This window comes from Sorex fumeus, unplaced genomic scaffold, assembly GCF_029834395.1.
Source record: "Sorex fumeus unplaced genomic scaffold, SorFum_2.1 ptg000072l, whole genome shotgun sequence".
Taxonomy (NCBI): Eukaryota; Metazoa; Chordata; class Mammalia; order Eulipotyphla; family Soricidae; genus Sorex; species Sorex fumeus.
The window spans coordinates 52,895,080-52,918,870 of NW_026606129.1; the positions used below are offsets into that span (position 1 = coordinate 52,895,080).

The 23,791-nt window shown below is 42.4% G+C and overlaps 2 protein-coding genes across 3 annotated transcripts in view; one reads left to right on the top strand and one right to left on the bottom strand.

Moving 5' to 3' along the window:
- Nucleotides 1-23,791, top strand: part of GNL3 (G protein nucleolar 3) — a 133,843-nt gene that overhangs the window by 60,273 nt on the left and 49,779 nt on the right. The gene's annotated exons all lie outside the window — the stretch shown is intronic.
- Nucleotides 1-23,791, bottom strand: part of PBRM1 (polybromo 1) — a 112,622-nt gene that overhangs the window by 47,448 nt on the left and 41,383 nt on the right. For both annotated transcript variants that reach the window (XM_056129234.1, XM_056129235.1), the window contains exons 15-17: nt 22,810-22,907; nt 8,989-9,265; nt 5,974-6,079 (exon numbers count right to left, since the gene is read on the bottom strand). In XM_056129234.1, the coding sequence (XP_055985209.1) occupies nt 5,974-6,079; nt 8,989-9,265; nt 22,810-22,907 (481 nt within the window). The remainder of the gene's footprint in view (nt 1-5,973; nt 6,080-8,988; nt 9,266-22,809; nt 22,908-23,791) is intronic.

The following is a 23,791-nucleotide window of genomic DNA, read 5'->3' on the forward strand; positions in this document are numbered from 1 at the left end:
AAATTCTAAACAAAACTAAACATACCTTAATAATCTCTTAATAAAGATCTATGATTTTCACATTCATTTTAAAGTGTTTTATATATATTCCTAGGTGTCAAATATTTTCTCCTATTGCATACCACATCATTTTAAAGCAAACTTTTCTGGGTCGGGTAGTTATTCATGAGGTAGAGTACATGATTTGCATGCTGGAGTCCTGGATTTGACTGCATGGTTCCAAGAATACTGCCGTGGGAGTGATCCCCAAGCATCACACTGGAGGGGCAGCCTCTCAGCACCATAGGGAGTGAAAAATCAAAAAATAAATGAATAAACTAATTTTCTGTTTTAAGTTTAGAGGAATTCCATTATATATATAATGGAATTCCTCTAAACTTAAAACAGAAAATTCTTCTATATATTCTAATATATATTAGAATATATAGAAGAATATATATAGAGGAATTCTATTATATATATATATATAAAATAAATAAATAAAGGCACTCCCGTTGCTCGTCGATTTGCTCGAGTGGGCCCAGTAATGTCTCCATTGGAGACTTTGTTGTTACTGTGTCTGGCATATCGAATACTCTCGGTAGCTTGCCGGGCTCTCCGAGAGGGGCGGAGGAATAGAACTCGGGTCGGCCATGTTGGCTGCGTGTAAGGCAAACGCCCTACCGCTGTGCTATCGCTCCAGCCCATATATATGTATATATAAAAATATAAGTGGTGTTCAGGCCTAACTTCTGGCTCAGTACTCAGGCAGGGATCATTGCTCAAAGGACCACATGGGATGCTGGGGATTGAATCTGTGTTTGCTGTGTGTACTATCTGCATGTACTATCTCTAGCTGCTGTACTATCTCTCTGGTCCCAATGGCATAATATTCTTTTTTGCTTCTGTTTCTGAGTCATACCTAGTGGTGTTCAGGGGCTATTCCTCACTCTATGCTCAAGTGATCCCTGGCAGTGATTGGGAGACCATATGTAGGGCTGGGGATGAACCCTACCAGGAATGAACCCTAAGTGCAGAGCCAGGAATAAGCCTTGAGCACAGCCAGGTGTGGCCCGAAAACAAACAAAAAATATATATAATAGATATCCTCTTACGCATATACATATTTGTTGAGTTATATATGCACACTCCAGAGACTATAAAACAAAGCTCACCTAAGAGAGCTACGCAGTCTCCAGCCCCTGCACCTGGCTGTCTTCACCGGGGACCATCGGAGGGGGACAGGCTGAATTTCCCTCCCTGCCCTGAGCAGAGCCCCAGTAGCCGAAGACCTCCAGAACCTAGCCACAGCCATGCTCAAGGCCACTCTCCACACACAGGGATGAGCCTCACGCTCATGAAGGAACCAGCAGAGGCACCCAGGTGTGCGGGACCCGGGGGTGAGATCTCCAAGCCTGATTGGATCAGGACTGGGCCTTCTTCACTCACATCCCCCATTTTCCAGTAGCTAGGCAGTCACACCCACAAACTGCCCCTGGCGCCAAGTAATCCCATCAATGGCCAAGATCCAGAGACTATAAAACAAAGCTTCCAGAAGTGGGTGGTAGTCTCGGTATCATTTGAGGCCGTGTGACCTCTTATAGTCTCTAAGAGAACTCAGCAAGCTACTGAGAGTATCCTGCCCATACGGCAGAGCCTGGCAAGTTCCCCATGGCATATTCGATATGCCAAAAACAGTAACAATAATGGGTCTCATTCCCCTGACCCTGAAAGAGCCTCCATGCGGTAACATTGGGAAGGACAAGTAAAGAGACTGCTAAAATCTCAGGGCTAGGATGAATGGAGACATTACTAATGCCTGCTTGAGCAAACTGATGAACAACGGGATGACAGTGATACCGTGATATATACACACACAGGTCAACTCAACCAATTAATTCTAGTTTTAAAAGACACTGTGTCTTTATAAAATATAAACAAAAAGGTTTACAGTTCTGCAAATCTTATGTGTGTGTTTTACAATTCCACAAAAAGGGAAATGTCCTAACAAAAAAAAAATAATATCACTTAGAGTTAGGTATATAGCTCAGTGGTAGAGGGCCTGCCTTGCAAGAGGACCTCGGTTCAATCCCTGACACCATCAAAAGCAAAACAAAAACAGACCTAAAAACCTCTTAAATGAATCTTTACTTAGAAATGAACCATATGCAAAAATATTCAATTTATAGCACAGCGGTAGGGCGTTTGCCTTGCATGCAGCCAACATGGCCGACCCGAGTTTGATTCCTCCGCCCCTCTCGGAGAGCCCGGCAAGCTACCGAGTATCTCGCCCGCGCGGCAGAGCCTGGCAAGCTCCCTGTGATGTATTCGATATGCCAAACACAGTAACAACAAAGTCTCCAATGGAGACGTTACTGGGCCCGCTCGAGCAAATCGACGATCAACGGGAGGGCCTTTACTTATAGTCATTTCATATTAAAAAAAGTCAGGTCTGCTTTCCCCCTGCCATTTTAGCAAAGATGACAACTGAGGACACAGCACAACTCCCATTTTTTCAGTATTTATTGTGTGTGTGGATATATGTTTTGTTCTGTTTTGAGGACACACCCAGTGGTGCTCAGGGATCACTCCTGTTCATCTTGGGGGACCATATGGGATGCCAGGAACTGAATTCGGGTCTGCCCTTCCTTGCTGTATTACTATCTCTCCAGCCCACTTCATATATATTATATTTTTTAGTTTATGGGACACACCTGGCGATGGTCAGGGCTTACCCCTGGGTTTGAGTTCAGGGATCACTCCTGATGATGCTTGTGGAGGACCATATGGGATGACGGGGATTGAAACTGGTTGGCTAGGTATAAGGCAAATGCTCTACTTGCTGTACTATCTCTCTGGCCCCTATTTATATATTTAAAACAATGTGGAAACCTCTTTTTAGCCCACAGTATTAATTTTTGCTATTATATTTTTCCTACAGCATTTAATAAAACAACTATTGGTGCTTTACACTCACAACACAGTTGAATTAACTTTCAGTGCAGTGGCTGGATATCTTTTACTTCTCAAACCTAGTAGGAGATGCTGGGATCATTGGGAAGATTTTTTTGGGGGGGAGCGCAGGGAGATTATTTTGAAATTCTAGCAATCATCAAACATACAAATATGAACAAACCTTCCACTATCCTCTTCCAGGCATCATATATAGAAGAAAAACAAATTTATTCTTACTATCCAACATTTACAAAATGTTCACTATATTTAAGAAAAGTAAATGAAATCTTTGATGTCATGTTCTAGTCCTCATATTTTCTTATCAGTTTATTTTTTAAAGAGTACTGCTATTGAACCCGGCAGCTTGGAGCAGAAAAGTGAAAGGACTATGCGTTAATCCAGGCCATCAAGTCTGCCGGAGGGGAAAGGGTGTTGCCCCATTCGCCCTCTCTTCTCTGGAAAGAAGGATGGCGGCCGCATGGGAGCCATGTGGACAGCAGGTATGAGCCGGGGGTGTGGGGGCGACTAAAACCTCATGGGAAGGGGGGCGTTCCGGTCCGTCCTTCACACCCTACCGAGGTCACCAGTTGCCCCCCACGAGCGGCTCTCCAGCACGGCCACAGCCCCAGAAGCACAAGGGCTTAATGCAGAACCCAGCAGCTTGGAGCAGAAAAGTGAAAGGACTATGCGTTAATCCAGGCAATCATTTCTGCCCAGAGGGGAAAGGGTGTTGCTCCCTTCCGCCCTCCTCCCTCTGGAAAGAAAGATGGCGGCCACATGGGAGCCTTGTGGACAGCAGGTATGAGCCGGGGGTGTGGGGGCGACTAAAACCTCATGGGAAGAGGGGCGTTCTGGTCCGTCCTTCACGCCCTACCGAGGTCACCAGTTGCCCCCCACGAGCGGCTCCCCAGCACGGCCACAGTCCCAGAAGCACAAGGACTTAATGCAGAACCTGGCAGCTTGGAGCAGAAAAGTGAAAGGACTATGCGTTAATCCAGGCCATCAAGTCTGCTGGGGGGGAAAGGGTGTTGCCCCATTCGCCCTCTCTTCTCTGGAAAGAAGGATGGCGGCCGCATGGGAGCCTTGTGGACAGCAGGTATGAGCCGGGGGTGTGGGGGCGACTAAAACCTCATGGGAAGGGGGGCGTTCTGGTCCGTCCTTCACGCCCTACCAAGGTCACCAGTTGCCCCCCACGAGCGGCTCTCCAGCACGGCCACAGCCCCAGAAGCACAAGGGCTTAATGCAGAACCCAGCAGCTTGGAGCAGAAAAGTGAAAGGACTATGCGTTAATCCAGGCAATCATTTCTGCCCAGAGGGGAAAGGGTGTTGCTCCCTTCTGCCCTCCTCCCTCTGGAAAGAAAGATGGCGGCCACATGGGAGCCTTGTGGACAGCAGGTATGAGCCGGGGGCGTGGGGGCGACTAAAACCTCATGGGAAGGGGGGCGTTCCAGTCCGTCCTTCACGCCCTACCAAGGTCACCAGTCACCCCTCACGAGCGGCTCTCCAGCACGGCCATGGCCCCAGAAGCACAAGGACTTAATGCAGAACCCAGCAGCTTGGAGCAGAAAAGTGAACGGACTATTCGTTGATCCAGCCCATCAAGTCTGCCGGAGGGGAAAGGGTGTTGCCCCATTCGCCCTCTCCTCTCTGGAAAGAAAGATGGCGGCCACATGGGAGCCTTGTGGACAGCAGGTATGAGCCGGGAGTGTGGGGGCGACTAAAACCTCATGGGAAGGGGGGCGTTTCGGTCCGCCCTTCACGCCCTACCGAGGCCACGGGTTGCCCCCACGAGCGGCTCTCCAGCACGGCCACAGCCCCAGAAGCACAATGACCTAATGCAGAACCCAGCAGCTTGGAGCAGAAAAGTGAAAGGACTATGCGTTAATCCAGGCAATCATTTCTGCCCAGAGGGGAAAGGGTGTTGCTCCCTTCCGCCCTCCTCCCTCTGGAAAGAAAGATGGCGGCCACATGGGAGCCTTGTGGACAGCAGGTATGAGCCGGGGGTGTGGGGGCGACTAAAACCTCATGGGAAGGGGGGCGTTCTGGTCCGTCCTTCACGCCCTACCGAGGTCACCAGTTGCCCCCCGCGAGCGGCTCTCCAGCACGGCCACGGCCCCAGAAGCACAAGGACTTAATGCAGAACCCAGCAGCTTGGAGCAGAAAAGTGAACGGACTATGCATTGATCCAGGCCATCAAGTCTGCCGGAGGGGAAAGGGTGTTGCCCCATTCGCCCTCTCCTCTCTGGAAAGAAAGATGGCGGCCACATGGGAGCCTTGTGGACAGCAGGTATGAGCCGGGAGTGTGGGGGCGACTAAAACCTCATGGGAAGGGGGGCGTTTCGCTCCACCCTTCACGCCCTATCGAGGCCACCGGTTGCCCCCCGCGAGCGGCTCTCCAGCACGGCCAGGACTCCAGAACACAGAAACCAATTTCTTAACTATCTGACTTTCAGTAGAAATACTTCCAGGGTCAATAGGTAAAAGAGCAGAAATCCAAAACCAACATTTAATTCTTGAACCCAGCCGTAGAAAGCAAATCACTTCACAATGCTTTTTCAGCATGTCTGATTTGGGGGGGGGGGGGGTAAACTCTAAATAATAGTGGTGAATCTTTTATTGAAACAATGAATCTAATCAAAGCAGATAGAGTGTTAACTAGAATTCATCTGCCTCACAGGGACGGGGAGGGGTGGGGGGTGGGGTTTTATTGGGGTTCTTCATGGTAAAAAATAAATATTGGTAAAGGGAAATGTGTTTGATATTTGCATGACTGAGACATAAACCTGAAAGCTTTGTAACCTTTCCCACAGTGATTCAATAAAAAAAAAAAAAAAAAAAAGAGTACTGCTATTTATTCAGCCACTGATTAGGCTGATTATCAGTTTACTTTAAATACTAGAAAATTTCTCAGAGAAGGGAAGAAACACCATGCTAGAATGCTAGTGAGTTCAAATATAGTCACCAATTACTGTTATTTTAATAAAGCTATAATCTCCCCCCACAGACTGAATAGAATAATAAGGTGTGAGGCTGCCTTACTTAGTTTGAGTTTGGGAGAAGCCATGTCATCGTCATCAGGCAGTGGACCCAGTTCTTTCCTCTTATCTTTGAGCAACTTCTCCAAGATGTGTGCATCATTGTATACCTATATTTCATGAATAAATCTACAGTTATTTTCTATTGAAATATAATATTATTAATAATATACAACATAGGTAATATCTGACATGTAACTTTGTTTTGAAATACACAATATATATCCCTAAAGAAATTTTAATAAAATTTTAAATCTGTATTAAGAAAACCAATTGGTTAATTGAAAATTTAAAGTTAAAGGGCAACTAAATCACATTTCTGTGGAATAGGTCTAGGTTTCAGCTGGTTTGTTGTTTTAAATTTTCAAGCTGATTCTAGTGAGCAGGCATACAAGACATTTTTGAGAACTACTGCAGAACCATTGGAAATTTTTTTTTGTTTTTGTGATACTAGGGATCAAACTCAGTGATTCATACATGTGCAGCATACTGCTCTCTACTACTGAACTATATCCCAACCCTCACTACAAGTTCCAAATTTACATGTGTTATTTTAATTAAAACTATATTTTTTTCTGTTCCACTAGGCCTTCAAACTAGCAGACTTATCTCAATAGAAAATGATTCAAAATACGAAATACTAGTCTGTCTCTTCACTACCTGGTGGGATGAACATATGCTTTGCAAACAGGAGGAATGGGTTCAATCCTTAGCATCACATTTAGTTCCCTAAATACTTCTGGGACTAATCCCTGGGCATAGAGCCAGCAGTATTCACCCCCAAGCACTTCCAGGTGTGTTAAAAAAAAAAAAAGAAAAAAAAGTGGGAAAAGTATTCCAAATATTGCTAACTTCCAAGTTCAAGCTCACAGTTCTGATTCTTCAATCTCTGAAGATTAAACCAAAGGCAGAGTTTGTAGCCAAGAACTAGGTTACTTACCTACAGAGGTCTCCTTCCAATACTCCCTGCAGGCAATCTTCTGGCAAAGGTTGTATTCTCCTAACTAGTAGAGGGGCTGAAGGAAAGGGTGACTTTGCTTTCTTGACCACCTCCTTTTTGTGTGTGTAATGCCAAAGAATGACCCACGATCTCACACATGCAAGGAAAGTTCTCTACAGTTATTTACTCATTTTTTTAGTTTCTGGGCCACACCCAGCTGTGCTCAGGGTTTACTCCTGGCTCCCTCATAGGACCGTATTAAGTTGCTGGAGATTAAACTCGGGTCAGTCATGTGCAACACAAGCACACTACTTGTGTTTTACTATTGTGCTGTACTATTTCTCTGGCTCCCAAGTTCTCTGCCATTAAACTACACCCCCAGCCTGGACACCTCCTCTAAAGGCAAAGATAAACAGCATACAAGTGGCTATAGGACAGAGTAAACTCTGAAAGAACACTTTGCTGATTATAAGCGTATTTGGCGTCTTTTATTTTGGGACCACGCTAAGTGGTGCCCAGGGCTTACTCCTGCTGGGGCTCAGGGAACTATTCGGGGTGCTGGAAATTGAACCTGGGTTAGCTGCATGCAAGGCAAACACCCTACTCACTGTATTATTGCTCTAATCCCTTGGTGCCGACTTTTGGAGTCATTTTAACAGGCAGAAAAATTACTATTTTAAAACATTATTTCTGTGAAATTTAAAGGATTTGAAACATCAATACAAGAAAAGAGGAATGCAGTCTTAGCTGTACTTATAAGTACTAAGTATAAAGAAGCTTTGAAACAATCAATTTTTGGTGGAGGTTGTTGAGTCACACCCAACTATATTCAGGGCTGTGCTCAGGTTGGGGCTCAGGGTACTACCTGTAGTGTCAGGGATTGAACTTTGGATGGCTGCATGCAGGGCAAGCACCTGAACCACTGAACTAACTCTCCAGCCCAAGATCAATTATTTATAGGTGCACTTATGAAAATATCTTGATTATTTAATTGTACCGTTTTGGGGACCATCCTTAGAAGTACGGCCACCAATTAATCATCATGTATTAATCATCACGTAAAATTTTTTTTTGTACTTTTGGGGTCACAGTGGTGATGCTCAGGGGCTATTCCTGGCTCTGAGCTCAGGAATTACTCAAGGTGGTGCTCAGGGACCATGTGGAATGCCAGGGATCAAACCTGGGTCAGCTGTGTGTGCCCTCCCCATTATACTATCTGCCCCTCACGAAAGATTTTTATGCCACTGGCTTTCACTTGAGTGCTTATCCAATACCAGGCATTTTCTACATTTATTATCTCATTATATACTATACTATCCCCTGATATAAAGTATTATCATTATCCCCAACACAGATGAGGAAAAGATAATTATTTACACAGAGGTTGACAGAAGCAAAATTCAAATTTTGGATGCTAGAATACAAAATTTAAAAAAATTACTGCATCTCATTTTCGTGCTTTGTTTTGGGGCAATACCTGCTGGTGCTTGAGGATAATTCCCAATGACACCCAGGGCCAGGGATTAAACCCAGGTCTTCGACAGGCAAAATATGTGCTCAGCCCTTTTAGCCACTTCTCCAATTCTGTATCCCATTGTATTTCTGTTATTTTCTTTGGATACACCTGTTGGTGTTCAGAAGTGAGTCCTGGCAGAACTCAGGGACTTGAATCAGGGTCAGAAGCATGAAGACAAGTGCCTTACTTCCTATACTATCTTTCCAGAACACACCCTGACTCATTTTAAACTGCTAAGACCATATGTTTTATTTTGTTTTTTTGGGCTACACCTGGCAGTATTGCACTTATGGATGACTCCTGGCAGGGCTCAGGGACCATCTGAGATTCTGGGATCGAACCTGGGTCGGCCACATGCAAGGCAAGTGCCTAACCTACTGTACTATTGCTCTGACCCCACAGAGATAATGTGGGGGTGCCCAAAAAAGCACCCCCTCCCCTCCAAAAATAAGACGACGATGACGAAGAAGAATAATCTCAGTTTGATGTCTGGAATTACACTACTCTACCAGTACAACAGAGAAAATGCGTCTATGCCAGGGTTTCCATATTTCCTTCCATACCTGGGAGCCCTCTTCGTTGTAGTGTCTAGCATTCCGAAACATAAGCTTCATGTCTTCTATCATTCCCTCTTCCCCTGCATACTTGTCATTGCGAATGTTATGTTCAATTATTTTCAAGTCCATTGGCTCTAAGATGATTTTGTAATAATCAGGATAGTCCTTTTTGGATGGTTTAACCATAAAGAGATCACAAAGTCTTCTTCCTGAACCCGGCTCTCGGGCTTCAAGAACAACATTGAATAAGATTTTCATTCGCTGCTTTCTTATATTCTTTTTACTGTTGAAAGGTAAAAAAGGAGGAAAATGAAAACAAGTTCAGTTTTTTTATATAAGGATCAAGATGGAACAAATTAATCTTATGAATAGATGCTTTATAATGACTATAATTTGATTACATATGCGACATACATAGTAAACATGCTAAAAGCTATAAGCAAACATTAGAAAAATTCCAAGATAGTCAAAAACAGTGACCCTGGCAGGAGTAGTCAATGAATATCAGTCATACCTGCTTAGAGCTGTAAAACATATAATTCTTAAAAAAAAATAAGATCTTGACACCCAAAGAAAATAAAATCTATTATCAACTGCAAAACATTTTTATGTGTGATTTAAGATGAATAAAAGTGGAATAAAACTGTTTCCCACTATTACTACCAGTTTTGATTTTCAAACAAACCAAAAATCCAAAAACCAAACCAACCAACCACTGAGAAGTATTTCATTTAGGACAATCATGCCTGAACAACTGAACTATTTAGCAGAAAACAAAGGAGACTGTCAGATGAGGTTCTCTGCAGTGTGTATGTATCTGTCTGTATCTACATCTTAGCATATTACAGATCATTCTGCAATCCCAACCTCGCTTAAAAAAAAAAAGTCTATGATTCATGTGAGCACTAAATATTCATCCCTACACAAGAATCCTTTTCCTGTTCTCCAAATACCTCCAGTGAGATGAAATACTAAGAACCAAAGGTGAATAGTACTGAGCAAAGCACAAGATGCTGCAGATCAGAAACTGATTTTAAAAGTTATTCAAGAGAACCTACAATTTGGTTTACTGAACTTAGAGGAAATGGTATGAGAAGTCAAATAACTTGCCAAAAGTGAATTTTAAGAAGAGAAGAAATGATCTTCCAGTATGATTACTGGTCCACTGTTATATGTCCTCAGGACACTAATAAGAAAATTCTAGCCTGACTTGAACAGTCACCAACTAAACAGATTGTATTAAAAAGAACATACCTTAATTTCTATTTAATACTAAATTCTACACGGTAAGATATAGAGATGCTTCTTGTAGTTGCTGTTTTGAGGTCACATTTGGCAGTGCTCAGGGCTTACTCCTGGCAGGGACTGGGGACCATATGAACTGTCTAGTGATCCAAACCAGATGGGCCACGTATAAGATAAGTGCCCTACCCAGTACTACTGCTCCAGTCAGAGGTAAAAACTTTTGTTTTCAGGCTATATTGGTTTGTTTTGGGCTACCTCACTCCTGGGTTGAGGCGTGTTGGGGGACCATATGGGGTGCTGGAGATGAACACAGGTCAGCTGCAGTCAAGGCAAGTGCTTGACTAGTTTTATTATCGTTCTGGCCCTGCTGAATATTTTATTCTGTTTTTTATCCTCTAAGTGGAAGGAAGATCATTTCTGAAATAAAAGGTAAGTGACTGAGGCTGGAGAGAGAACACAAAGGATACCCAGGTTCTATCCCTGGCACCCCATATTATCCTCTGAGCCCACAAGGAATGATCCCTGAGTGCAAGCCAGAAGTAATCCCTCAGCACTGCCAGGTGTGGCCCAAGAACCCGAGGGGGTGGGGAATTATGTGGCTGAATGGGTTCCTTATCTAGTTACCAAACCCTCCCTCCCTCCCTCCCTCCCTCCCCCCCTCCCCTCCCTATTTTGGTACTCAGGGTTGTGGTTTTTTTTTTTTTTTGCTTTTTGGGTCACACCCAGCTCAGGGGTTACTCCTGGCTCTGCACTCAGGAATTACTCCTGGTGGTGTTGGGGGACCATATGGGATGCCGGGAATCGAACCCAGGTCTGCCATGTGCGATGCAAACACCCTACCTGCTGTACTATCGCTTTGGCCCTGGTGCTCAGGGGTTAATTTTGGCTCTGTGCTTGGGAATCACTCCTGGAAGACTTGGGATGCTGGGGACTGAACCCAGGTTGACCATATGCAAGGCAAGCACTGTACCCACTGTACTATCTGGCTCTTTCTTATTTTAAGTCATGAAGAAACCAAAGGCCATGTGTTCTCTCGCCATGGTTTAAATATGCTTTGAAAACAAAACTAAGAAAATAAAATGCAAGAGAAGAAACTGCTGTCTTTAAATCAAGATTTTAAGTGACTCTGAAAGGCTTACTTCCCTAGCCATGATGGTATTCATGGCAACCTGAAATAACCCAATTAGGAGAGACAAACACCCTTGTTTCCTAGGGCTGAGAATTATGCTCATCACTCAAGGATCAATTCTGGTGGGGTTCAGGGACAATATATTTGTAGTACAAGGAACTTAACCCGGGTTTGCTGTGTGCAAGGAAAGCACCTTGCCCACTATATTCTCTCTCTGACCCTGTCACTGCCTATATTTTCATCGGACCACTGCTGTTTCCTGACTATACTGGGGGCATTCCTGCCATCTCCTCCCATAGTATGATTGTTTCTCTATATCCAGATCCTATTAGATGTGGCAGTTCAGGAGAAGTTTCATGTAGTAGAAACTATTTCTCAAAACATATATCCTGTTGTGATTAGAGTACTTACTCCAAGACTTTACCAAGTGGAAGGAAGGTGAACTTGGAACAAAACCCCAACTCTGGAAAGTTCCACATCTGAGCAGAAAATATTAATCTTTCAGACGTCTCTATAGAAAAATTTCAGAACCTGAATAGGCCATTACAGAAATTTATCAGATATGAATCTTTGGGTCTTACTCGTAAGGGATGTACTTTCAAAGATAACTCAGGAATTCAATTGCAAATCCTTATGCGTAAAAGATTTATTCAATAAACAACTCTTTGTTCTTTGTTCCAGGAATTCCAAGTAGAAGATCATAACTGAAGCCCTTGGCTTCAGCCATCACCATTCCTTTCCTGGTTCCAATACACCACTTCCCAATTATGACTTGGCTTTTCTGTATAAGGTACCAAATATTTTCATCTGCAAGTGAGTCTAGGGCAGATTTTTACAAGACTTGGAACGAGAGGCAGGAGGGTTTGGGGCCACACCAACGTGCTTAAGTGGTCACTCCTGATGGTTCTCAGGGGACTATATACTCAAGGGATCATATCTGGTGCCAGGGATCTAGGAGGGGTGGGTTGCACGCAATGGAAGCATTTAAACTCTGCAGTATCATTCCAGACTCTTTTACAAGATTTTTAAGGGAGAAAATATGAAAAAAAGCGAAACAACTTTGTTACTTGGCAGCTTTGAATAGTATAAATATAAAATGTGAAATCTAATTAGATGTAAAAAAACTGCTCTAGGAACACATGCCTTGCTCCAGCCTTCTGCGATTCCAAGCACCAGAGTCCCTAAGCATCACTGGGAGATCGTAGTAAACCAGAATACCCTCACTACACTATAGGGTGTGGTCCCAACACAGAAACAAAATGTTTTAAAATTCACTGTTTCAGGGCTTACATTACTAATATATTTTCTCCCTTCTGATCACATGAACTGGAGCGATAGCACAGCAGGTAGTGCATTTGCCTTGCACGCGGCCAACCCAAGTTCGATTTCTCCACCCCTCTCGGAGAGCCTGGCAAGCTACCAACAGTATCTCGCTCACACGGCAAAACCTGGCAAGCTCCCCGTGACGTATTCGATATGCCAAACACAGTAACAAGAAGTCTCACAATGTTACTGGGCCCGCCTGAGCAAACGGAGGAGAGTGCTACAGTGCTGATCACATACTCTTTAAAAAGACTGCTGTAACTTATTTCTGTGCTCAAAGGCAAGAAAAACTTGTTACTAGAGTCACTTCTGATCTTCTCTGAATAATTCTGGTTTTATTACTATGTTTACATTCTTTAGATGTTTAAAACATATTTAGGAATGAGAACCACTGGCAGATTACTTTAATCTGGCTGCCAGAAAAAAATCCAGAGGTGGAGCTGGAGCTGGAGCGATAGCACGGCGGGTAGGGCGTTTGCCTTGCACGTGGCCAACCTGGGTTTGATTCCCAGCATCCCATATGGTCCCCTGAGCACCGACAGGAGTAATCCCTGAGTGCATGAGCCAGGAATAACCCCTGTGCATCACAGGGTGTGACCCCCCACCCCGCACACCCAAAAAGCAAAATAAATAATTAAAAAAAAATCCAGAAGTAGGGGCCAGACAGAATATAGGGATTAAGGTGCACACCTGACTTCAATTCGGTTCCTGCTCACCATGTGGTCCCCTGAGAATTGCTGACTTGGAGAGCCCAGAGTACCAGCAGAGTGGGATATTCCTGGTGACCTCTAGCAATGCAACCTTGGGCCCTCACACTGAACTGCTAGTCCAGTTGGCTAAGAGTCACCAGGAGTGGCCCTTGGATACTCTGGGCACTGCTTGGGAGGCCTCTCTCATGAAAAAGCAGAATACTTTTATAATAACTATTATTCCAGCTTGGGAGGCTGCTCTATCTGCTTTTTGTTTGTTTGTTTCCAGTATGAATGCTGAACCTTACTGTCTATGGTTTTTAAAAGTAAACGAATATTTTTGAAATGAGATAAACTCCATATTATAAAAAGACAGATACTGCAGCCAAGAGACAGCACACATGCCAGGCATGTACCTGATCCAGGTTTGATCAGCACGTTTGCCAGGCGCAGTACTGGAGGCCCCCAAGTCCCCAGGGGTGGCATGGGTAATCCCTTGCATTGAACCACTGGTCCAGGTGGCAGAGAATCTCAAGTAGGGCACCCAAGTTTTGTGAGCCACTCTTGAAAGTTCAAAAAAGGAAACATGACAACTACTACCGTCCACTATTTGATATTTTCTGTTTGCTATTTTCTTTCATTTTTTGATTTTTGGGCCACACTTGGAGGTGCTCAGGGGTTACTCCTGGCTCAGCATTCAGGAATCACTCATGGTGGGGGTTCAGGGGACCTAATGGGATGCCAGGGATCGAACCTGGGTCAGTTGTGTGCAAGTCAAAACGCTATCACTCTGGCCTTACTGTGTCTTTTTATTCTTACTAAATATACAGACGGGTCAGAGATATAGGCAGGTTAAGACACTTGCTTTGCATATCGACCAAACCTGCTTCAATCCCTAATTCATACCTGGTCATCCAAGAGAAGTCCCTAAACACAGAGCTAGGAGCAATCCCTGAGCACTACCAAGTGTAGCTCAGCACTCACAAACCAAAACAAACCCGCAAAAGTATAAAAAGTGCATAGACTTTAAAGAATCTTAATCAACACTAAAAGGATTTTAATGAAAGACTCGATTCATATTTTCCTCTCCCCGGGCCTACTCCTTTAAGACAAAATGATTTTCTGTCATTTAGCCATTTCTTGATTTATTATTTGTTGACATTACTGACTTCCTTGTGTCACAGGATTTAACACCTTTAAAGCCTTTCCCTTTTTGCAGCTGGGAGAGAGAAGGGATCACTAAGTCAATGATGGTTGGAAGGATCGCTTGAGATAGATGTGTGCTGAAAATAGATAAAGGACCAAACATGATGGCCTCTCAGTATCTGTATAGGAAAAGTAGACAGAGAATAAGAAGAAACTGTCTGCCATAGAGGCAGGGGGAGGGGTGAGGTAGGGTGGCAGGAGGGATACTGGGAACATTGGGTGGAGTGATGGGTGTTCGATCATTGTATGACTGAAACTCAATTGTGAAAGCTTTGTAACTGTATCCCATGGTGATATAATAATAATAATAATAATAATAAAAGCCTTCCCATTTTGGGGGCTGAGGAATGTACAGCAGATAGGGCATTTGCCTTGCACACAGCCAACCTGACACCCCGTGTGGTCTCTTGAGTCCTCCAGGAGTAACCCTTGAGTGCAGTCAGGAGTAAGCCCTGAGCACTGATAGGTTTGACGCAATAACAAAGTAAAATTTTTTAAATTAAAAACAAACAATAAAAAACCTTCCCAGATTCATTATCTTCATCTTTTATTATTACATAACAATTCTGTTAAATGAATCTTCAGTGCTTACATTATTGTGATTATGTAAATGCCATTTACTACTGAGTTAAATAGTATGCTATGATTATTTTTACTCTCCTGAACATTATGTATTTTTCCTAAAATGAAAGCCTTACCTGTTGATTATCTCTCTGCCCCCAACTGGTTGCTATTTTCAGAGCTACTTCACTTTTCTGCTTCTTTTCAGAACAACTCTATGCATCACCTACCTCGCTTTGATCTCCCAGGCCATAAATTGTAAGCTATTTAATTTTCTTCATTTGGGAGAAACGTGAGGAAAATTAAATCCCTGATCTTATAACTGTCATAATTATCATTTTAAAAATTAGTCCCCTTGGGGCTGAAGCAATAGCACAGCAGGTAGGGCGTTTGCCTTTCATGCAGCCAACCTGAGTTCGATTCCCAGCATCCCATATGGTCCCCTGAGCACCACCAGGAGGAATTCACGAGTGCATGAGTCAGGAGTAACCCCTGTGCAATGCTGGGTGTGAACCAAAAAAAGCAAAAGCAAAAGCAAAAGAAAAAAAAAAAGAAAAAGAAAAAAGTCATCTTGAACATGTTAAAGTAAAAAAATTTTTTTTTTTGCTTTTTGGGTCACACCCGGCAATGCACAGGGGTTACTCCTGGCTTTGCGCTCAGGAATTACCCCTGGAGGTGCTCAGGGGACCATATGGGATGCTGGGAATCGAACCCGGGTCAGTCGCGTGCAAACGCCCTACCCACTGTGCTATTGCTCCAGCCCCCTAAAGTAAATGTATTTTTAAAAAATTTTTTCTTTATTTTGGAGTGAGGGGAAACCACAAGTGGTAGTGCTCAGGGCCTACTCCTGGCTCTCTGCTCAAGGATCACTCTGGGCCGAGCTCAGGTGACCATTATGTGGTGCCAGACCTCAAACTCAGGTCAGCAGCATGCAAGGCAAGTGCCCTATCTGCTGTCCTATTGCTCTGGCCCCAGAAATATATCTTAAATATAGTTCACTAGGGGCTGGAGACAGAGTACAGGTGTAAAGGCACTTGTCTGCAGCTGACCGGGGTTTGATGCCAACCATTACATTTGACTCCCAGAACCTTTCTCCCCGCTGCCAGAGCTTACCCTTGAGTCAGACCCTTGAGAAGTAGGCTCTGAGGACTGCTTGGTGTAGCCCTAACACTGTTCCTGAAGCCCCCACCCCAAATACAAAAAACTGTAGTTCACCACTGTGCATGCAAGGTATCATACTTATGGGGAAACCAATTAGGTCATAGATATTGTTATAACAAATATATATGTATGTGTATATACATATATCTCCTAGAACTTTATATGAAATAGATAGCTATTTGAAAGTTCTATGCTAACAAAAAACAACTTTATTATACAAAGTTTCCAATAAGAGAGTCAAATTTCCTGAGAAATAGGTGTTTTTCTAATTTGCAAAGACTGTAACACATAGTACTTTTAATTCCGTATTTCCTGAATAACTATCAATACCATTTTCCTGAACTCTCAACCCAATCTGAAACATGGAAATCACTTGCACTTTATTTATATTTTGGCCATACTTTGCTTAGGGCTCACTCCTGGCACTGAGCTCAGGCTCAGAGATTGCTGTAGTCGAGGCACCAGTGGGTGTCTAGGATTGAACTGGACTGGCTGTGTATGAGGCAAATAACCCTAACTTCTATTATATTATATTATATTCCTCTCGTCTCCATTTTAATTTTAGTATTGGGATCAAATCCAAGGCAAGGCATGTACTAGTTGAGCTATATCTTCGGACAATGTTACTGTTTCCCTTAGTTTATCACAAAGTTTTAGAGGACCTCCATAGCTCTTCTAAATTTAACCTTTCTTTTACAGTTTTAGTACCTATAGGTCCTCAGACTTTTGCCTGAACACTCCCTCAAATTTCTTTATAATTCTAAGAACACCACTTTCATACTACATGTTCTTGTACTTACATATACACAATTATAATTTATAGACATGCTATTATGTGGCAGGGACTATTAAAACAATATGTTTGCACTCTCTTTTATCCCCAAATTCAAAAAAATGGGCACAATTTTTTTTTCAGGGGTGGAGCAAGGGTGCATACCCAGCAATGCTCAGAAGTTACTCCCAGTTCAGTACTTGGGAGACTAAGGGATGTCAGGGAATGAACCAGTACCATGTTTTCCAGTCCTTTGAGCTATCTCCCTGGCCTATGGATACGATTATTATCTTGATTTAGCAGATGTAAAAATAAAATCCTAAATAAACTGAGTGAAGAACTAAGATGATAAAGTAGTCAGAACTGACCTTTGACTAGCTGATAACCACAGTATGCTTTTATCATGTCCTTTCACCCCCTCCCCAAAAGGGAGCTCATATCAGGGACTCCTCTAATCCAAATCAACTTTGGTCACAGACTTTGTGGTCTCTGAACTCATTAGCCTTAGAGCTCTGGAAATGTCTTTTTGTTTTGTGTTACGCCTGGTGATGCTCAGGGGTTATCCCTGACTCTGCACTTTGAAATTACACCTGATAATGCTTGGGGGACCACATGGGGTGCCTGGGGTTGAACTGAGTCAGGCATGTGCAAGGCAAATGACTTATCTGCTGTATGATCTCTCCAGCAACGGGAAGTGCCTTTTAAGCTAAGTAAATCGAAAGGTTTCTTAAGGCTTGTTAAATTTCAGCCTCAGGTCATCAAGGAATAAAACCCAATTAGTTTTCCCAATTAGTTTTCCCAGACAAGTAATATTTGACTGAAAAATAAGTGCTCTTCCAGGTCATGGTATCAAAAAGGGACTACTTATGCAACTGCAGCAAATGAGTATTTACAGAACCTAGACCTACTGCTAACAGTTTTAGGCATATTAACCAATATACACTGCAATTCTACATAGTATCATCATCAGCATCTTTTTCTAAAGGAGAAATAGATGAGACTCAGGGCTGAAGCGATAGCACAGCGGGTAGGGTGTTTTTGCCTTGCAAGCAGTCAACCCGGTTCCAATTCCCAGCATCCCATATGGTCCCCCAAGCACTGCCAGGAGTAATTCCTGAGTGCACAAGCCAGGAGGAGCCCCTGTACATTGCTGGGTGTGACTCCCCCCGCAAAAAATAGATGAGGCTCAGATAAACAGAGCTAATAGGAACTGCTGGAATCTAAATTTGGGCATTAAAGCTCTACGATTGAATCCATGATGCCCCACAAATTTTTTCCTATTACTGTTCAGACTTAGTTGTTTTACACGATCAATAATACATATGTATATATATATACATACATATACATGTGTGTATATATATGTACACACCATATATATATTTATACACCCCCCCATGATCTGTTTTCTTAAATTTATCATCTAAGAAAACTTTTCTTAATACAAATTTTATTTTAAAAATCAATATTTTGGGGGCTACATCCGGTGCTGCTCTTGGGGCTTACTCCTAGCTCTGCACTCTGGGATCACATCTAGTGGCTCTCAGGGGACCACATAGGGTGCAAAGGATCAAACCTGGGTTAGCTGTGTGCAATCCTTACCACTATGCTATGGCTCTGGTTCCTTCTTAAGAAAAATTTTAGAAAAAAAAAAAGATGATAAACATAATTCTGCAGTGTGGACTACATATGGTATTTAAATTTAGATAAACCCAGGATAACTTCCAAGGAAAAGCATGGTAAGAAAGTCATATTTCCTAAAAGCTATCTAGATAGCCAAGGAACATTTTTGAACAACGACACAATTATGTGCCTTAAGCAATTATTTATGACAAATGATCCACATAATTTCATTTGCTTTCAACCTGCTTCTTCTATTGGTTAGTAAGTTCCTAATACATAGATATTTTAATTTCTTTTGTTTTTGGTCCATACCCAGCAATGCTCAGGGGTTACCCTTGGCTCTGCATTCAGGAATTATTCCTGGAGGTGCTCAGGGGACGATATAGGATTCTGGTGATTGAACCCAGGTTGGCCACATGCAAAGCAAATGCCCTACCCACTATATCATTCCAGTCCCTCCGGACAAGCAGATAACAAAAAATTTTATATCAAAAAAATTTCCTGTATGACCTGCAAAAGCAGAGTTTTGAGTTCTGTAAGCAACTGGAAAAGCTAGTTTTTCCAGTTGAGAAAATAAAAGTATCACCTAATTACTAGAAATATGGCAACTCATAAGCTGTTTTTAAAACAGAACAGGGGGCCGGAACAATAGACAGTGGGCAGGTGCTTGCCTTCCATGGCATATTGGGTTGGATTTCTGGTGCTCCATATGCCCACCTGAGTTTACCTGGAGTGATCTCTGTGCACAGTCAGGAATAAGCCCTGAGCACCGCTGACTGTGCTCCCTCCTCACCACCCAAAAACATAAGCAACATAAAAAAGTATTAAAGTGAAAATACTAAGATCAGAAACAGGAAACATATTCCTGCTTAAGAAACTCCAAGACAATGTGAACGTATCGATATAAACTGACATACTTGTACTGACACATTGACTTTTATTGTTCCAGTACCCCCCATATTCTATAAAAGACACCCCTGAAATGGAATTAGTACCTTCCAAATCCTTAGATACTGGCAACTACACCATGTTTTTAACCTCTACCTTTAGTTTCAAAAGAATAGTCATAATAACTGGTGAGGGGGCTTACAGCCACTGGTAAAGTTACTGAGTCTAGGCTAATTCTGAATTTACTTTACCAACTATACTTTCGAACTACTGCTGTCTTCATTCATAAAATAAATTAGCACCCAATAAAAAATGTTATTTCCCATGCTAAAGGCTTTGCTTTTCACCTAATTGGTACTAATCATGTCATAAGAGTTACACTTTCAAGAATGTTTATGCATAAAAAAGAACTGCACACCTGGATAGCCTCCTGAGACCCAACATCTCATTGTCAAGAGTGCTCCTGGGAAAGCAGAAACAAACATTACATGTGAAGAGAAACAAGATAAGCAACACTGGAAGGTCATGTATAAACCAAATACGGTTGAGAGAAAAAAAAGAGAATTATTCAGTCCACAGAATAAGATACTAAGAACACTCAGAACATTTCAACATAGAAGAGAGCAAGAGGATTTTTGTGCAGAGGGATGTGGGGAGAAGAATGTATTCCCAGGATGAACACAACTGTATTAATTTTTCTCACATTCATTAATGTTAAAAAAAAATAGTCATAGTATTTAGAAACCAAGGCAAATGGTACTTGGAAAAATTTGGTTCTGATTTATCTGGACAAGCTTTTTTTCTTTCTTTCTGGGTCATACCCAGTGATGCTCAGGGTTTACTCCTGGCTCTGCACTCAGGAATTACTCCTGGCGGTGCTTGGGGGACCATATGGGATGCCGGGGATTGAACCCGGGTTGGCCATGTGCAAGGTAAATGCCCTACCCGCTGTACTATCACTCCAGCCCTTCTCTGGACAAGTTTAACTTAACTTACTTAGGCTGTTTCATTTACCAGAATTCTGAACCAGTTGACTTACTATTTTAACATAATTATATTCTAAAAGTCTCATCATGCAATTTCCTTTACCGTAGTCCAAACCATAAGACCTCCTTTTCTTAAATTTTTTTTTTTGGATGAGCTGGTGGCTGAGAACCTGTCAGCACACAAGAGCTAATTCCAGCTCCATGCAATGCTGGGAATCGAACCCATGACTCCGGTATGCAAAGCATGCACTCAGCCTGTTAAATCTTTGATCTCTTTTCTTGAATCTTTTGTTGTTGTTGTTGCTGTTGGGTCACACCTGGCAGTACTCAGGGCTTAAGCCTGGCGGACTGGAAGGATCGTATGGGGTCCCAGAGATTGGTCACGTGCAAGGCAAGTGCCCTGCCTGTTGTACTATTGCTCTACCCCCTCTTCCTTGACTTCTTAATGTCCTTGTATGCTTGTACTTCAAAAGCCCAGGTAGGTGCTTTCTTTTTATCCTTCAAGATATGTTCTGTATATGTTCTGTCATTACTTTATCTATGTCTGTCCTTTAGGAAAACCTGTTTACATATACTTGTTGTCTGAAGAGGGATTTTATTATTCTAAGACCATATTGCTTAATTTTATTTCAATGGGAAGTTTTATAGCAATAAACTGCACTTAATTTAGTTGGGTTGTGCCACAATTAATAAGCCACAGATATAGGCAATTTTAAAGTATCTGGCTTGGGCTAATGCTTTCTTGTAACTATTTTCTTAACACTCAACTAACTTAAGATCTCTGTTTTCATCAGTGTTGGCACTGTCTGTACCATCACTTTTGCCTCCATTACCTTCTTTTGCCTGAGAAGTTTTTATCTTTGATTGGTGACTGATCTGGAAAACACACGTGATGCTGTAGTAGACTTATATATTTATACTCAAAGATGTTCTTGATTTGATGTCTCTGATCTGGTTTCACATTTTTCCTCCGTTGTCCCTGGTATAACAAGGAATTAAGAACTTGGAAGGATGAGATTCATTGGCCAGTACTGGATGAGACTCACATCTCATGGTATACCAATCACTCTTGCTATTAACCTGGCATAGTATAGCAGTATTTTCAGAGCTAAAAAAATTTCCAAGATGTTATTTTGTAAGTGGAAAAGAGGGAAAGTTTCTTTTTTCTAAAACACTTTTTGAATTTCTTTAATCTTAGTGATCTATAAACAGATAAACAGAACACTGTCAACAGTTACTAATGACCTTTTCCACTCAACTTTGAATATGTTAAGTCCTGCTATTAGTAACCGCTTTATTTAAGGTCGTCTCTTTGGATTGACTGCTGCTAAAAAGATGATGAAGAATTAAGGTTGAGGGAGAGGTTGGTGTTCACAAAGATCAAGCCAGAGAAATTCTATATGTCAGACATGTAGATAAGAGATGGTCTCACATAATTCTACATAGAATCTTACAGTAAGGTCTCTTTCCATAAAACCCAGAGGTGAAAAATAAAGGATTGAGAAAAAGATCAGAAAGAAAACTAAATTATCTAGCTTAATATTTTATTAAGTAAAGTAAAGTAAAGGCCCTCCCGTTGATCATCGATTTGCTCGAGCGGGCCCAGTAACGTCTCCATTGGAGACTTTTGTTGTTACTGTGTCTGGCATATCGAATACTCTCGGTAGCTTGCCGGGCTCTCCGAGAGGGGCGGAGGAATCGAACTCGGGTCGGCCATGTTGGCTGCGTGCAAGGCAGACGCCTTACCCACTGTGCTATCAACCATAAGAAATTGTAACTTGGTATTTTAGAATGTAACACCCATAAAATGGATTAGACTAAAAACTAGACTAACAAGAAAAACAAAGTGGTAAGAGTAATGACTTACAGTTGTACCAACTTATTCCTTACCTTTCCTAAGAGTCATATTCCATCTTTATAATTCACCATATAGGAACTACCTAAATTACTTGAGTGGCCCTCTTTAAAGGTCATATTAAAATAAAATGAAATAGCAAAAAAAGATGAACAGATTTTTATATGCTAGATAAGCTCCTATAATTCTTATCTAAACCATATAAAATAGGTACCTCTACCAAAAAAGTGTTAATCATACAAAATTTACAGAATAATTCTGTAAGATATTACCAAATCTTGAAAGCTTATGAGAATTCATATTTAGCATTTCCAAAGTCATTTTTCTGCAGTTATCTTAAATCAAACAGAAACTGAGAAGATCTCTCCAGCTATGAGAAGAATATATACCTTTTCCTTTTGGCACTACCAGCATCAGAGGTGGCTGAAGAAATCATGCTGTCTCCATCCTCAATGTCATCTCTTCTGGCGAGCTCTTTTTTCTTTGCCTAAAACAGAGCAGATCCCAGGAATCAAGTCATTTTTGCTGTATACTCATGGAATATATGGAACATGTATATTAAAGAGTTGGACTTTGTCCACTTCATTCAGAAAGGTATGACCATAAGTAGAATGCATAAAATTAGGGAATGAGCCAACATTTTCAATAACCAATTACGCAGAAGAGAAAAAAAAACAGCCTAAGAAAATGAATCCAGAGATACGAGAAATCAACACCAGTTAAAGTGCATTTAAAAAAATAATAAAATAAAATGCACTGAAAACTGCAAAGGGGAAGACAGTGGGTAGGGTGCTTGCCTTGTACTCAGCTGACTTCGGTTTGATTCCCAACACCCCATTATGGTGTGTCTGTCATCCCATCCCCTGCCACTCCCCCCCCCCCCCCCCCCCCGTCATCCTTGCTAAAAGTGATTCATTAGAGCAGACCCAGGAGTAAGTCCTGAGCATCATGGTGTGACCCCCAAACAAAACAAAACAAAAAGACGAAGACTACAAAGGGCAGGGGCCAGAAAGAGATAACACAGCAGGTGGGGTGCTTGCCTTGCAGGTGGTTGACCCAGGTTCAATACTGGGCACCACATATGATCCCCTGAGCCCTGCCAGGAGTGATTCTCTAAGCAAAGAGCCAGGAATAACCTGTGAGCACAGTTGGGAGTGGTCCAAAACAAAACAAGAACAAAACGGGACTGGTAAAATTTCTCAAAGGGCTGAAACACATGCTTTTGTGTACTGGAGGCTGAGATTGCATCTTTGGTATCACATGAACCCCAACCACTGCCAGGAGTGATCCCTGAGGAGAATCAGGAGGAAGTCCTGAGCACAGCTTCATATGGCCCCAAACTCCGACCACTTCCCCCGCCCCATGGCTCCC